Genomic DNA, 15,403 nt, shown 5'->3' with positions numbered 1-15,403 from the left:
TTATCACCACAAAAGTTGGCTGAATTGCAAGTCATTTAATTTTGCTTTTAAGGAACTAATATTTTTGTAATTCTTCAGGAAAAAAAAAAGGTATTTTATTTTAACCTCCAACTGGTTTGACACCAACTGCGTGTACTGCAATTTAATTGTGGTACCTGCCACCCAGAGTTAATGCAGACTCTATGAATTAAGACTTCACAAGACTGCTCTCACTTTAGATGCCAGATGAAGTAGGATCCCCAGGCCACCTGCACTTCTGACCAACTGACTGTAAATTCAGTGGCTCCCATGATCCTCTCATGTTTGATAATTCACTAGAATGACTCACAGAACTCAGGAAAGTACCGTACTTATTGAGGAACAGCCAAATGAAGAGGCACATAGGATAATGACTGGGAAGGTTCCTAGTGCGGAGCTTCCATGCCCTCTTCCCATGGAGTCAGGGCACAACACCCTCCTGTGAAGGTACTCGGCAACCAGGTGGCTTCACCAAGCTTCAGTTTCTAAAGTTTTTATTGGGGCTTCATTATACAGACATATTCAATTAAATCACTGGCCACTCGATCTCTAGGTCCCCCTCTTCTCCCTAGGGGTCAAACTGGTTCAATAGTCCCAATCTTGTATTCGCATGGTTGATCTTTCTGGTGACCAGACCCCTGGCTCATCCCTCCTTTATCCCCCAGCTAACAAGGGGACCACCACAAGTCACCTAATTAGCATAACAAAGACACTTCTATTACTCAGGAAATTCCAAGGGTTTTAGAATCTCCATGCCAGGAACCCAGGACAAAAATTAGACAAAAGTTTTTTTATACAACATGATATTTTGGAGTTAGGAATTTAAAAAATTCAATTCAAATGACTTATTTATTGTAGATTGAAATGGTTTATTGAAAGCCTATCTTTCGTTTGTGAAAAGAGTATTTATGTGTTATTCTCTCTTTAGCTTCTGGACCAGAACATCTTCAACAAAAATTGTGATTGCTACCTCACATTCTGTAACTACTTATTTTATATTTAGGTATTCCCAGTTCCAAAAGGAGTACAGTTTAGATGAAGTGATGGCATCTCAAAAAATTTTTGATTTTTTGACTATCTTACAATGTTGGTAAGAAAAACACATTTTAATATTTAATAGAAGTACTGTGCCTTCTCCCCACCCACCCACCCCCTCTATCCCTTGCGTAGACTGTAGGCTTTGTATCTGGGTATATCTGTATCTGCTTTTATAGAACTCCTACCAAGTATAGTCCTTACCCTGGAGTGAGCACCCTTGCTTCCTATTCCTGTCTAGACACAGATTGTCTTTTCTCTTGGAAAATTACATATTTTACTTCCTTTTCTCATGACTTCCAGCTACTCTATTTTAATAGTATTTATTCATTTAAATGTGACTTGGGAGGCCAGTGGAGTCCAAAGGTTTTTCCCTTGACCATTTTGTTTTCTCTGCTGTATATTTCTACTGTAGGAAATTTTACTCAATCATACTAACTACGAGTAAAGGTAAAACAAGAAAAAAAATCAAAGCTCTAATGATGATAGTAACTGTGTCTTGAAAATTGCTTGACAATATCTGTCTCCTGGAAGACTGAGTTAGTATTGCATAGCTCCTACCTGTGCCTAACTCTCACCTGGATGTGTCCTGGAGTTACTGTCTGGGATGCAAGTGAACAAGTGACGTCCATTTTTATCTGTAGCAGTATGAGTGTCTGCCCATTTTTAAAGTACAGCTCAACTTACAGAAGGCTTCTTGTGTCTGCTGCCTTCCTTCACAGCTGCTCTAAGGAAAAGGTCTATTTTGAGGAGATCTCAAGAGTCTTAACCAAACCATGGGCTTTCTGGTATCTCCTATTCCATCCTTTCCCAGTTTCCAAAAGGATTCCAAGACTGATTATTTGGGAGATAGCAAAGTTGGAGCTAGTTAGGCCTATAGTAGAATCTTTATTAGCTCAGGAATAACCTTGTGGACTCCTCAGAAGTCACCAGAAAATACCTTATGTATTTGCAGAGGCAAATCTGGGATTCTTTGCAATAAGAACTTTTTGGGAGAGACCTTTAGAGACCAAGCAGTGACTGATAGCATTTAAATTCTTGTTAGAAGTTCAGTCTTCAGGTGTGAAGCATGTATAATTTTTAACTGCAGATATTACAAAGACAGTCCACTGACCAGCAAGCATACACCCAGCCTTTCCACACTGAAAGAACTCCTAGACTGAAATCCTAAGACCGAGGTGAACCAGGTATAAATAACTATTTTCACCTCCTCTTAGTCCCACTTCAGATGGTGCTGCAGCGGCAATTTTGGCTAGTGAAGCATTTGTACAGAAGCACGGCCTGAAATCCAAAGCTGTGGAAATTTTGGCTCAAGAGATGGTGACTGATATGCCAAGCACGTTTGAAGAAAAAAGCATTATTAAAATGGTGTGTCTGAGATTCTGTTTTATTAATCAGTCAAGGGATTTCTTTTTCAAAATTTCAAGGTGACATCATGTCATCAGCTCTGAACGTTATTTACTTGAAAAAAATTGGTCTAGAAAATTTAATATTATAACCCATCCTTAAGAATCTGTTAAGGGAAAATAACTGATAAGAACATATGCATGCACTTTTAACTAACTAGTGTGCTATTTTTAAAAATTTTGAGTTGCCTAAATATGCCCAGAACTCCAGTCTTACAGAGTTAAGGGAAAAACAAAGATATTTTCAGGAACTTTTTTGCACTTTAAAAATCACTGATTGAAGATTGAGTACAAAATGGAGGAAGTAAAAAAGATAAGAATTCTGACCTGAGTTAGTTGAATATTTGAAGATACATACATATATACACATATAAAAATGTGCATCATGTACACACACATATATAAATAAGCATGTGGTTTACGATAGAGTTTACAAAATGATTTTACAACAATGCTTTGAATTTTAAAATGTTTCTGTAACTTGCCCAAGATCACACAAGCTAGGGTGTGGCAGAGGTGAAACTTATGCTCAGGTTTTCTGATTGTAGTACATTTTCCATCACATCACAGTTTTATTCCTTGGAAAAGAGGTGAGTTTGCATGTTATTATCTGAGACCAAAGGGGTGTTAATAGCATGAATATTGGAAAAATGGTTTGAATCCTATATGATCTTCTAAAAGAAGATTGTTTATTTTCATATAGAAATTCATCCATATTTTTCAGTGTATATGAATCATAATGATCTCTTGATAAATCTCTTCAACCTATCTACCACAACTATATATTGTGGTTTGATAGAGTTTTTCTTTGCACAGGATATGGCATGAGGAATTGTAAGTCCTTTTTATAGTACAAAATGTAATGTGTATGTTCATTCTCCCTCCTGGATATTCTTTTATTTGGACTTTCTGTGTGATACAGAATTAACTGAGATTTCAATATTTATGGTCAGTTCTCAACTGTTAAGGTTATACATATTAATCTCTTATAAGCCTTATATAAAAGTCCCAGTTTTGATGCCCTTAATTTATTTATATATGGTTTTGGTTTTAGGTTGGCTTTGATATGAGTAAAGAAGCTGCCAGAAAGTGCTATGAGAAATCTGGCCTGAGACCAAGTGATATTGATGTAATAGAACTTCATGATTGCTTTTCCACCAATGAACTTCTTACTTATGAGGCACTGGGACTCTGTCCAGAAGGTAATATCTTTGATGAGATGCAGATTAACTTATTACATGTCACTGAGAACATTTCACTTTCATTATAAAACAAAACAATTCACTAATTGCCTTTCCCTCCATGTTGACTCTGCCACACTGTGCAAAGCGAATGGAAGCTATCCTGATCTTGGACTTTTAGAACATGTAGTCTTGGACAGTACCAAATGAGATGACAGAGTATACAAATAATTTGTTTTATGTAAATCAGGGGTACTTGTAATGCACTGTTAAGTAAAAAAAAAAAAGGATAAAAAAAGTCACGTATGTAATTCCAGCTATTTCAAACTGTGTTTGAATAAAGACCTGAAGAAAGGAAAATGGAAAGACTAGTTAGTGGGATCTGGAGGATTTTTTTTTTTCTTTTTGTTTTTAAAGTGGTTGTACCATTTTCCATTACTACTAGCAGTATGTGAGATTTCAGTTGTTTCACATTCTCATCAACACTTGATGTGGTCAGTTTTTAAATTTCAGCCATTCAAAAGAGTACATAGTGGTGTTTTATTTTAGTTTTATTATGCATATCCCTCATGACTAGTGATGTTGAGCATCTTTTCTTGTGCTTGTTGGTCATTCATATATCTTTTGTGAAGTGTCTGTTCAGACCTTTTGCCCTTTGATTATTGGGTTACTTGTCTTTATTGTGTTGTAAAATTTATATAAATGTATATTCTGGATACAAGTAATTTGTCTGATATATGTGGGCTGTGAATGTTTTCTCCCAGTCTGTGGCTTACCTTTTTGTTTTATTAATAGTGTCTTTTGAAGGACAAATTAAAAAATTTTTGATTATCAATTACATATTTTCTTATCAATTTTTTTAATGGTTCAGGCCTTTTACATTCCAAGAAACTTGCCTACTGCAAGGTTGTAAAGATTTTCTTCTATTTTTATTCTAGGAGTTCTGTAGTTTTAGATTTTACATTTAAGTACATGATCTATTTTGAGTCAATTTTTATGTTTGGTGTAAGGTAAAGGTTGATATTACTCTTTTTTTCCCCATACACATATTCAGCACCATTTATTGGAAGGACTTTTCTCTCCCCATTGAATTGCCTTGGCACCTTTGTCAAAAATTGCCCATATATGTGAGGGTCCGTTTTCGGATTCTCTGTTCTATTCCAATGATCTACATGTCTACCTTTTCACCAATACCAAGTTAGTTTGGCTACTGTGTTCATTCTACTACACTCTACTATACTATACTATATCAGATAGGATAAGTTCTCCAATTTTGTTCGTTTTAAAAATCATTTTGGTTATTTTAGGTCCTTTGCATCTCCATGTACATATTAGAATTAGTTTGTCAATTTCTACAAAATAAAAAGCTTGCTGGAATTTTCATTGAGTCTGTAGATTGATTTAGAGAGAATTGTCATCTTAACAATGTTGAATCTTCCAGTCCATTAGATGTGTATATGTTTCCATTTGTTTAGCTCTCCTTTAACTTCTATTAGAATGTTTGTAGTTTTCAGTATAGCCCTTAGGTGTCTTTTGTTAGGTTTATTCCTTGGTATTTTATGGGTTTTGGCATAATTTTTTTTTTTTAAACTTCATTTTCCAATGTTTGCTGATAGTATATAAGAATACAATTGATTAAAAAAAGCTTGGAAACTGTAACTTTGCTAAATTCATTTGTTCTAGTTGTTATTTTGCAGATTATGAGTGATTTTTCATATAAACAATCATGCCATTTGCCAACGACAGTTTTTTGTCTTCCTTTCTGATCTTTTTATTTTTTCTTACCTTACTGCAATGACTGTGAGCTCTAGTACCATACTGAATAGAAGAGGTGAAAGTGGGCATCATTACCTTATTCATGATCTCAGGGGATGCACTTTAATATTTTACCATTATGTATAATGTTAGCTATAGGTTTTTTGTTGATACCATTTATCATGTTGAGAAAGTTCCTTACTATTCTTAGCCTGCTGAGGTTTTTTATTTTGTTGTTGTTTTGTCATCAAGGGGTGTTGAATTTTCAAAAAATTCTTCTGCATCTATTAAAATGATCTATGTGGATTTTGTCCTTTATTCTTTTCACATGGTGAATTACATTAATTTTGAATGTTAATCTAACCTTATATTTCTGGGATTAATCCTACCTTTTAATATATTGTTAGAATCAATTTGCTAGCATTTTGTTAATGAAATTTGTTTATATATTCATGAAGGATATTTGTCTGTAGTTTTCTTTTTTTCCAAGTTGTTTTATTCCAGTCTCATAAAATAAATTGAGCAGTGGTCACTCATTCTCTATTTGCTGAAGTAGTTTCTGTAAGATTAGTGTTAGTTCTTCCTTGACTGTTTCATTACCAGTATAATCAAGTAGATTAAAGTTTTCTTTGGGGGGGATGTTTTCAATAAATTAAAATTTCTTAATAGATATAGGCCTATTTATAATTTTATTTATTTACTTATTTTTTAACATCTTTATAGGAGTATAATTGCTTTACAGTGGTGTGTTAGTTTCTGCTTTATAAAAAAGTGATTCAGCTATACATATACATATATCCCCATATCTCCTCCCTCTTGCATCTCCCTCCCACCCTCCCTATCCCACCCCTCTAGGTGGTCACAAAACACTGAGCTGATCTCCCTGTGCTATGTGGCTGCTTCCCACTAGCTATCTATTTTACATTTGGTAGTGTATATATGTCCATGCCACTCTCTCACTTTGTCCCAGCTTACACTTCCCTCTCCCCGTGTCCTCAATTCCATTCTCTACATCTGCACCTTTATTCCTGTCCTGCCCCTAGGTTCTTCAGAACATTTTTTTTTTATATTCCATGTATATGTGTTAACATACAGTATTTATTTTTCTCCTGACTTACTTCATTCTGTATGACAGACTCTGGGTCCATCCACCTCACTACAAATAATTCAATTTCATTTCTTTTTATAGCTGAGTAATATTCCATTGTATATATGTGCCACATCTTCTTTATCCATTCATCTGTCGATGGACACTTAGGTTGCTTCCATGTCCTGGCTATTGTAAATAGAGCTGCAATGAACATTGTGGTACATGACTCTTTTTGAATTATGGTTTTCTCAGGGTATATGCCCAGTAGTGTGATTGATGGGTCGTATGGTAATTCTATTTTTAGTTTTTTAAGGGACGTTGGTACTGTTCTCCACAGTGGCTGTATCAATTTACATTCCCACCAACAGTGCAAGAGTGTTCCCTTTTCTCCACACCCTCTCCAGCATTTATTGTTTCTAGATTCTTTGATGATTGCCATTCTGACTGGTGTGAGGTGATACCTCATTGTAGTTTTGATTTGCATTTCTCTAATGATTAGTGATGTTGAGCATCCTTTCATGTGTTTATTGGCAATCTGTATATCATCTTTGGAGAAATGTCTGTTTAGGTCTTCTGCCCATTTTTGGATTGGGTTGTTTGTATTTTTGAGATTGAACTGCATGAGCTGTTTATATATTTTAGAGATTAATCCTTTGTCAGTTGCTTCATTTGCAAATATTTTCTCCTGTTCTGAGGGTTGTCTTTTTGTCTTGTTTCTGGTTTCCTTTGCTGTGCAAAAGCTTTTAAGTTTCATTAGGTCCCATTTATTTTTGTTTTTATTTCCCTTTCTTTAGGAGGTGGGTCAAAAAGGATCTTGCTGTGATTTATGTCATAGAGTGTTTTGCCTGTGTTTTCCTCTAAGAGTTTGATAGTGTCTGGCCTTACATTTAGGTCTTTAATCCATTTTGAGTTTATTTTTGTGTATGGTGTTAGGGAGTGTTCTAATTTCAGTCTTTTGCATGTAGCTGTCCAGTTTTCCCAGCACCACTTATTGAACAGGCTGTCTTTTCTCCATTGTATATTCTTGCTTCTTTTATCAAAAATAAGGTGACCATATGTGCGTAGGTTTATCTCTGGGCTTTCTATACTGTTCCATTGTTCTGTATTTTCTATTTTTGTTCCAGCACCATACTGTCTTGATTACTGTGGCTTTGTAGTATAGTCTGTAGTCTAGGAGCCTGATTGCTCCAGCTCCATTTTTCTTTCTCAAGATTGTTTTGGCTATTCGGGGTCTTTTGTGTTTCCACACAAATTGTGAAATTTTTTGTTTTAGTTCTTTGAAAAATGCCATTGGTAGTTTGATAGGGATTGCATTGAATCTGTAGATTGCTTGGGGTAATATAGTCATTTTCACAATGTTGATTCTTCCAATCCAAGAACATGGTATATCTCTCCATCTGTTTGTATCATCTTTAATTTCTTTCATCAGTCTTACAGATTTCTGGATACAGGTCTTTTGTCTCCTTAAGTAGGTTTATTCCTAGGTATTTTATTCTTTTTGTTGCAATGGTAAATGGGAATATTTCCTTAATTTCTCTTTCAGATTTTTCATCATTAGTGTATAGGAATGCAAGCGATTTCTGTGCATTAATTTTGTATCCTGCTACTCTACCAAATTCATTGATTAGCTCTTGTAGTTTTCTGGTAGCATCTTTACGGTTCTCTATGTATAGTGTCATGTCATCTGCAAACAGTGACAGCTTTACTTCTTCTTTTCTGATTTCGATTCCTGTTATTTCTTTTTCTTCTCTGATTGCTGTGGCTAAAACTTCCCAAACTATGTTGAATAATAGTGGTGAGAGTGCTCAACCTGGTCTTGTTCCTGATCTTAGAGGAAATGGTTTCAGTTTTTCACCATTGAGAATGATGTTGGCTGTGGGTCTGTCATATATGGCCTTTATTATGTTGAGTTAAGTTCCCTCTATGCCTACTTTCCGGAGGGTTTTAATCATAAATGGGTGTTGAATTTTGTCGAAACCTTTTTCTGCATCTATTGAGATGATCATGTTGTTTTTTGTTCAATTTGTTAATATGGTTTTTCACACTGTTTGATATGTGTGTATTGACGAATCCTTGCATTCCTGGGATAAACCCAACTTGATCATGGTGTATGATCCCTTTAATGTGCTGTTGGATTCTGTTTGCTAGTATTTTGTTGAGGATTTTTGCATCTATATTCATCAGTGATATTGGCCTATAGTTTTCTTTCTTTGTGACAGCTTTTTCTGATTTTGGTATCAGGGTGATGGTGACCTCGTAGAATGAGTTTGGGAGTGTTCCTCCCTCTGTTATATTTTGGAAGAGTTTGAGAAGGATAGGTGTTAGCTCTTCTCTAAATGTTTGGTAGAATTCGCCTGTGAAGCCATCTGGTCCTGGGCTTTTGTTTGTTGGAAGGTTTTTAATCACAGTTTCAATTTCAGTGCTTGTGATTGGCCTGTTTTTATTTTCTATTTGTTCCTGGTTCAGTCTCGGAAGGTTGTGCTTTACTAAGTATATGTCCATTTCTTCGTGGTTGTCCATTTTATTGGCATATAGTTGCTTGTAGTAATCTCTCATGATCCTTTGTATTTCTGCAGTGTCAGCTGTTAATTCTTTTTCATTTCTAATTTTATTGATTTGAGTCTTCTCCCTTTTTTCCTGATGAGTCTGGCTAATGGCTTATCAATTTTGTTTATCTTCAAAGAACCAGTTTTTAGTTTTATTGATCTTTGCTACCGTTTCCTTCATTTCTTTTTCATTTATTTGTGATCTGATCTTTATGATTTCTTTCCTTCTGCTAACTTTGGCAGTTTTTTGTTCCTCTTTCACTGATTGCTTTAGGTGTAAGGTTAGGTTGTTTATTTGAGATGTTTCTTGTTTCTTGAGGTAGGATGATATTGCTGTAAACTTCCCTCTTAGAACTGCTTTTGCTGCATCCCATAGGTTTTGGGTCATCGTGTTTTCATTGTCTCTAGGTATTTTTGATTTCCTCTTTGATTTCTCCAGTGAGCTCTTGGTTATTTAGTAGTGTATTGTTTAGCCTCCATGTGTTTGTATTTTTTACATATTTTTTCCTGTAATTGATATCTAGTCTCATAGCGTTGTGGTCGGAAAAGATACTTGATACGATTTCAGTTCTCTTAAATTTACCAAGGCTTGATTTGTTACCCAAGATATGATCTATCCTGGATAATGTTCCATGAGCACTTGGGAAGAAAGGGTATTCTGTTATTTTTGGATGGAATGTCCTATAAATATCAATTAAGTCCAACTTGTTTAATGTGTCATTTAAAGCTTGTGTTTCCTTATTTATTTTCATTTTGGATGATCTGTCCATTGGTGAAAGTGGGGTGTTAAAGTCCCCTACTGTGATTGTGTTACTGTCGATTTCCCCTTTTATGGGCTGTTAGCATTTGCCTATCTATTGAGGTGCTCCTATGTTGGGTACATAAATACTTACAATTGTTATATCTTCTTCTTGGATTGATCCCTTCATCATTATGTAGTGTCCTTCTTTGTCTCTTATAATAGTCTTTATTTTAAAGTCTATTTTGTCTGATATGGGAATTGCTACTCCAGCGTTCTTTTGATTTCCATTTGAATGGAATATCTTTTTCCATCCCTTCACTTTTAGTCTGTATGTGTCCCTAGGTCTGAAGTGGGTCTCTTGTAGACAGCATACATATGGGTCTTGTTTTTGTATCCATTCAGCCAGTCTGTGTCTTTTGGTTGGAGCATTTAATCCATTTACATTTAAGGTAGTTATCAATATGTATGTTCCTATTACCATATTCTTGATTGTTTTGGGTTTGTTATTGTAGGTCTTTCCTTCTCTTGTGTTTCCTGCCTAGAGAAGTTCCTTTGGCATTTGTTGTAAAGCTGGTTTGGTGGTGCTGAATTCTCTTAGCTTTTTCTTGTCTGTAAAGTTTTTAATTTCTCTGTCAAATCTGCGTGAGATCCTTGCTGGGTAGAGTAATCTTGGTTGTAGGTTTTTCCCTTTCAACACTTTAAATATGTCCTGCCACTCCCTTCTGGCTTGCAGAGTTTCTGCTGAAAGATCAGCTGTTAACCTTATGGGGATTTCCTTGTATGTTATTTGTTGTTTTTCCTTTGCTGCTTTTAATATTTTTTCTTTGTATTTAACTTTTGATAGTTTGATTAATATGTGACTTGGCGTGTTTCTCCTTGGATTTATCCTGTATGGGACTCTTTGCGCTTTCTGGACTTGATTATTTCCTTTCCCATATTAGGGAAGTTTTCTACTATAATGTCTTCAAATATTTTCTCAGTCCCTTTCTTTCTCTCTTCTTCTTCTGAGACCCGTATTATTCAAATGTTTGTGTGTTTAATGTTGTCCCAGAGATCTCTGAGACTGTCCTCAATTCTTTTCATTCTTTTTTCTTTATTCTGCTCTGTGATAGTTATTTCCACTATTTTTTCTTCCAGGTCACTTATCCATTCTTCTGCCTCAGTTATTCTGCTATTGATTCCTTCTAGAGAATTTTAAATTTCATTTATTGTGTTGTTCATCATTGTTCGTTTGCGCTTTAGTTTTTCTAGGTTCTTGTTAAACGATTCTTGTATTTTCTCCATTCTAGTTCCAAGATTTTGGATCATCTTTACTGTCATTATTCTGCATTCTTTTTCAGGTAGACTACCTATTTCCTCTTCATTTGTTTGGTCTGGTGGGTTTTTACCTTGCTCCATCTGCTGTGTGTTTCTCTGTCTTCTCATTTTGCTTAACTTACTGTGTTTGGGGTCCCCTTTTTGCAGGCTGCAGGTTCATAGTTCCCATTGTTTTTGGTGTCTGCCCCCAGTGGGTAAGGTTGGTTCAGTGGCTTGTGTAGGCTTCCTGGTGGAGGGGGCTGGTGCCTGTGTTCTGGTGGATGCAGCTGGATATTGTCTTTCTGATGCTCAGGACTCTATTCCGTGGTGTGTTTTGGGGTGTCTGTGACCTTATTAAGATTTTAGGCAGCCTCTCTGCTAATGGGTGGGGTTGTGTTCCTGTCTTGCTAGTTGTTTGGCTTAGGGTGTCCAGCACTGTAGCTTGCTCGTCGTTGAGTGGAGCTGGGTCTTAGTGTTGAGATGGTGATCTCTGGGAGAGCTTTCGCCATTTGATATTACGTGGAGCCAGGAGGTCTCTGGTGGACCAGTGTCCTGAACTCAGCTCTCCCACCTCAGAGGCACAGGCCTGACACCCGGGTGGAGCACCAAGACCCTGTCAGCCACACGGCTCAGAAGAAAAGTGAGAATAAAGAAAGAGAGAAAGAAAAAAATAAAATAAAATAAAGTTTTTACAATAAAAAACTTATTAAAGATAAAAAAGTTAAAGAGTTTTAAAAATAAAAGAAAGAAAGAAGAGAGCAACCAAACCAAAAAACAAATAAACCAATGATAACAAGCACTAAAACCTATACTAAAAAAACAATAAACAGAGAAAAAACACACAAAAAACGGACAGACAGAACCCTAGGACAAATGGTAAAATCAAAGCTATATAGACAAAATCACACAGAGAAGCATACACATACACCCTCACAAAAAGAGAAAGAGGAAAAAAAATGTATATATATAACAAAAAGGAAGAGAGCAACAAAATCAATTAAAAAATCTACCAATGATAATGAACTCTAAATACTAAACTAAGATAAACATAAAGCCAGAAACAAATTAGATGCAGAAAGCAAACCCCAAGTCTACAGTTGCTCCCAAAGTCCACCAACTCAATTTTGGGATGATTCCTTGCCTATTCAGGTATTCCAGAGATGCAGGGTACATCAAGTTGATTGTGAAGATTTAATCTGCTCCTCCTGAGGCTGCTGGGAGAAATTTCCCTTTGTCTTCTTTGTTCACACAGCTCCTGGGGTTCGGCTTTGGATTTGGCCCCACCTCTGCATGTAGGTTGCCTGAGGACGTCTGTTCCCTGCCCAGACATGACAACGAGGTTGAAGTAGCAGCTCATCAGGGGGCTCTGGCTCACTCAGGCTTGTGGGAGGGAAGCGTACGGAATGTGGGGCGAGCCTGTGGCAGCAGAGGCCACCATGATGTTGCAACAGCCTGAGGTGCACCGTGTGTTCTCCTGGGGAAGTTGTCCCTGGATCCCGGGACCCTGGCAGTGGCGAGCTGCACAGGCTCCTGGGAGGGAGGTGTGGATAGTGACCTGTGCTTGCACACAGGCTTCTTGGTGGCTGCAGCAGCAGCCTTAGCATTTCATGCCCGTTTCTTGTGTCCACACTGATAGTCGTGGCTCGTGCCTGTTTCTGGAGCTCGTTTAGGTGGTGCTCTGAATCCCCTCTCCTCGTGCACCCTGGAACAATGGTCTCTTGCCTCTTAGCCAGTTCCAGACTTTTTCCTGGACTCCCTCCCGGCTAGCTGTGGCGCACTAGCCCCCTTCAGGCTGTGTTCACACAGCCAACCCCAGTCCTCTCCCTGGGGTCTGACCTCCGAAGCCTGAGCCTCAGCTCCCAGCCCCAACCCGTCCCAGCCGGTGAGCAGACCAGCCTCTCGGGCTGGTGAGTGCTGGTCAGCAGCGATCCTCTGTGTGGGAATCTCTCCGCTTTGCCCTCCGCACCCCTGTTGCTGCGCTCTCCTCTGTGGCTCCGAAGCTTCCCCGCTCCGCCACCCTCACTCTCCGCCCACGAAGGGGCTTCCTGGTATGTGGAAACCTTTCCTCTCGCACAGCTCCCTCCCAAAGGTGCAGGTCCCGTCCCCAGTCTTTTGTGTCTGTTTTTCCTTTTTTTTTTGCCCTACCCAGGTACATGGGGAGTTTCTTGCCTTTTGGGAATTCTGAGGTCTTCTGCCAGTGTTCAGTAGGTGTTCTGTAGGAGTTGTTCCACATGTAGATGTATTTCTGATGTATTTGTGGGGAGGAAGGTGATCTCCACATCTTACTCCTCTGCCATCTTGAAGGTCTGATCTATAATTTTTGTTTCTTCCTGTACCTATTAATTTTGGTAAGATATATTTTTCAAGAAAATTGTCAGTTTTATTTAAGTAGCCAAATTTCTTCACTGAAGTTGTTCAAAGTATTCTCTTAGTATCCTTTTAATGTCTATAGAATCTATGGTGATAACCTTTTTTTTTTAATTCCTGATATTGATGGGTTTTGTTCTTTCTCCTTTTTTTCTTCATCTGTCTAGCTAGAAGTTTGTCAATTTTGTTGAGCTTTACAAAGAATCAGCTTTTGCCTTTGTTACTGTCTTTTTTTCCCCCTCCATTTCACTGATCTCTGCTCTTTATTATTTACTTCCTTTAACTTACTTTGGGTTTACTTTTTTTTTGTTTGGTTTTGCTTTGCTTTAAGTTTCTTATGATAGATCCTCAGATCATTTATTTTAGATATTTCTCCTTTTCTAGTGTAAGTATGTAAAGCTATACGTTTTCTTCTAAGCAGTATTTTAGCTGCATTCCACAGATTTTGATATATTCATTGTCATTTATTTCAAAATATTAAAAATTCCCTTTAATGTCTAATTTTGTCTTTGACCTGTAATTATTTAGAAGTGCGCTGTGTAATATCCAGGTATTTGGAATTTTCCTAGGTATCTTATTGTTATTGCTGTCTATTATAATTTTGCTGTAGTCAGAGATTACGCTTTGTTTGATTTTGATCCTTTTAAATGAATTGAAATTTACTTTATGGCTCAGCATATGGTATATATTGGTGAACTTATGCACTTGAAAAATAATGCAGATTCTGTGGTTGTTAGATGTAGTGTTCTATATATGTTAATTAAATCAAGGTGATTGATAGAATTTTTAAGACCTGTGTCTCTACTAATTTATTTGACTTGCTGTATCACTTGCTGAGAGAGGGGTGTTAGAATCTCCTACTACAATTGTGGAACTATTTCTTTCTTTATTTCTGTCAGTTTTTGCTTCATTTATTTTGAGGCTCTCTTATTTATAATTGTTATGTCTTCCTGATGAGTTGTGTTTTTTTTCATTATGAAACATTCTGCTTTATCTCTGGTTACATTCTTTGTCTAGAAGTGTCTTTTATCTGACTAACATAGCATGCCAGCCTTCTTATGCTTACTGTTTACATGATATATCTTTTTCTATCCGTTTGCTTTCGACATATTTGGGTTATTTATTTATTTATTTACTTATTTATTTGTCTATTTAAGGTGTGTCTCTTGTAGGCAGTAGTGTATTGTTTTTTATCGACTTTGTCAGTTTCTGCCTTTTAATGGAGTGTTTGACAGAGTGTCGTCTAATACAGTAGCCACTAGCTCTATGTGGTTATTGAATCCTTAAAATGTGGCTAGTACAAATTGAGATGTGCTGTAAGTATGAAGTACACATCAGATTTTGAAGACTTAATATGAAAAATAGAATATAAAGTATTTCATTAATAATTTTTTATATTGCTTACATTTTTAAAAAAAAATTATTTATTTTTGCCTGTGTTAGGTCTTCGTTGCTGTGTGCGGGCTTTCTCTAGTTGCGGCGAGCGGGGGCTACTCTTTGTTGCAGTGTGCGGGCTTCTCATTGCGGTGGCTTCTCTTGTTGTAGAGCATAGGCTCTAGGCACGTGGGCTTCAGTAGTTGTGGTGCGTGGGCTCTAGAACGCAGGCTCTGTAGTTGTGGCACACGGGCTTAGTTGCTCCACAGCATGTGGGATCATCCTGGACCAGGGATCAAACCCCTGTCCCCTGCATTGACAGGTGGATTCTTAACCACTGTGCCACCAGGGAAGTCCTTATATTGGTTACATTTTGAAATGAAAATACTTTGGATATATTGGGTTAAACATTATAAAATATATATTAAATAAAATATATACTAGAAAAATTTAAAGTACATATGTGATTTGCATTATATTTCTGTTGGGCAGTGTGATTTAAAGAGCATTAACATTTAATGTAATTACATATTTATATTGTAGGCTTTAGGTTGACCATTTTATTATGTTTCCTCTATATGTCCCTTTGTTTT

At 36.8% G+C, this 15,403-nt stretch overlaps 1 protein-coding gene across 3 annotated transcripts in view; it reads left to right on the top strand.

Moving 5' to 3' along the window:
* Positions 1–15,403, top strand: part of SCP2 (sterol carrier protein 2) — a 164,205-nt gene that overhangs the window by 65,262 nt on the left and 83,540 nt on the right. For 2 of the 3 annotated variants that reach the window (XM_012534485.3, XM_033435492.2), the window contains 3 exons: positions 1,022–1,108; positions 2,271–2,421; positions 3,514–3,661. In XM_012534485.3, coding sequence (XP_012389939.2) covers positions 1,022–1,108; positions 2,271–2,421; positions 3,514–3,661 — 386 coding nt within the window. Of the gene's footprint in view, positions 1–1,021; positions 1,109–2,270; positions 2,422–3,513; positions 3,662–13,098; positions 13,118–15,403 lie in introns of those variants that run through there. The other variant, XM_049699950.1, reaches the window with a different exon arrangement.

Source organism: Orcinus orca, chromosome 1, assembly GCF_937001465.1.
Source record: "Orcinus orca chromosome 1, mOrcOrc1.1, whole genome shotgun sequence".
Taxonomy (NCBI): Eukaryota; Metazoa; Chordata; class Mammalia; order Artiodactyla; family Delphinidae; genus Orcinus; species Orcinus orca.
Note: the sequence above shows the minus strand (reverse complement) of the source record. Positions and strands in the feature narration are given on the sequence as shown.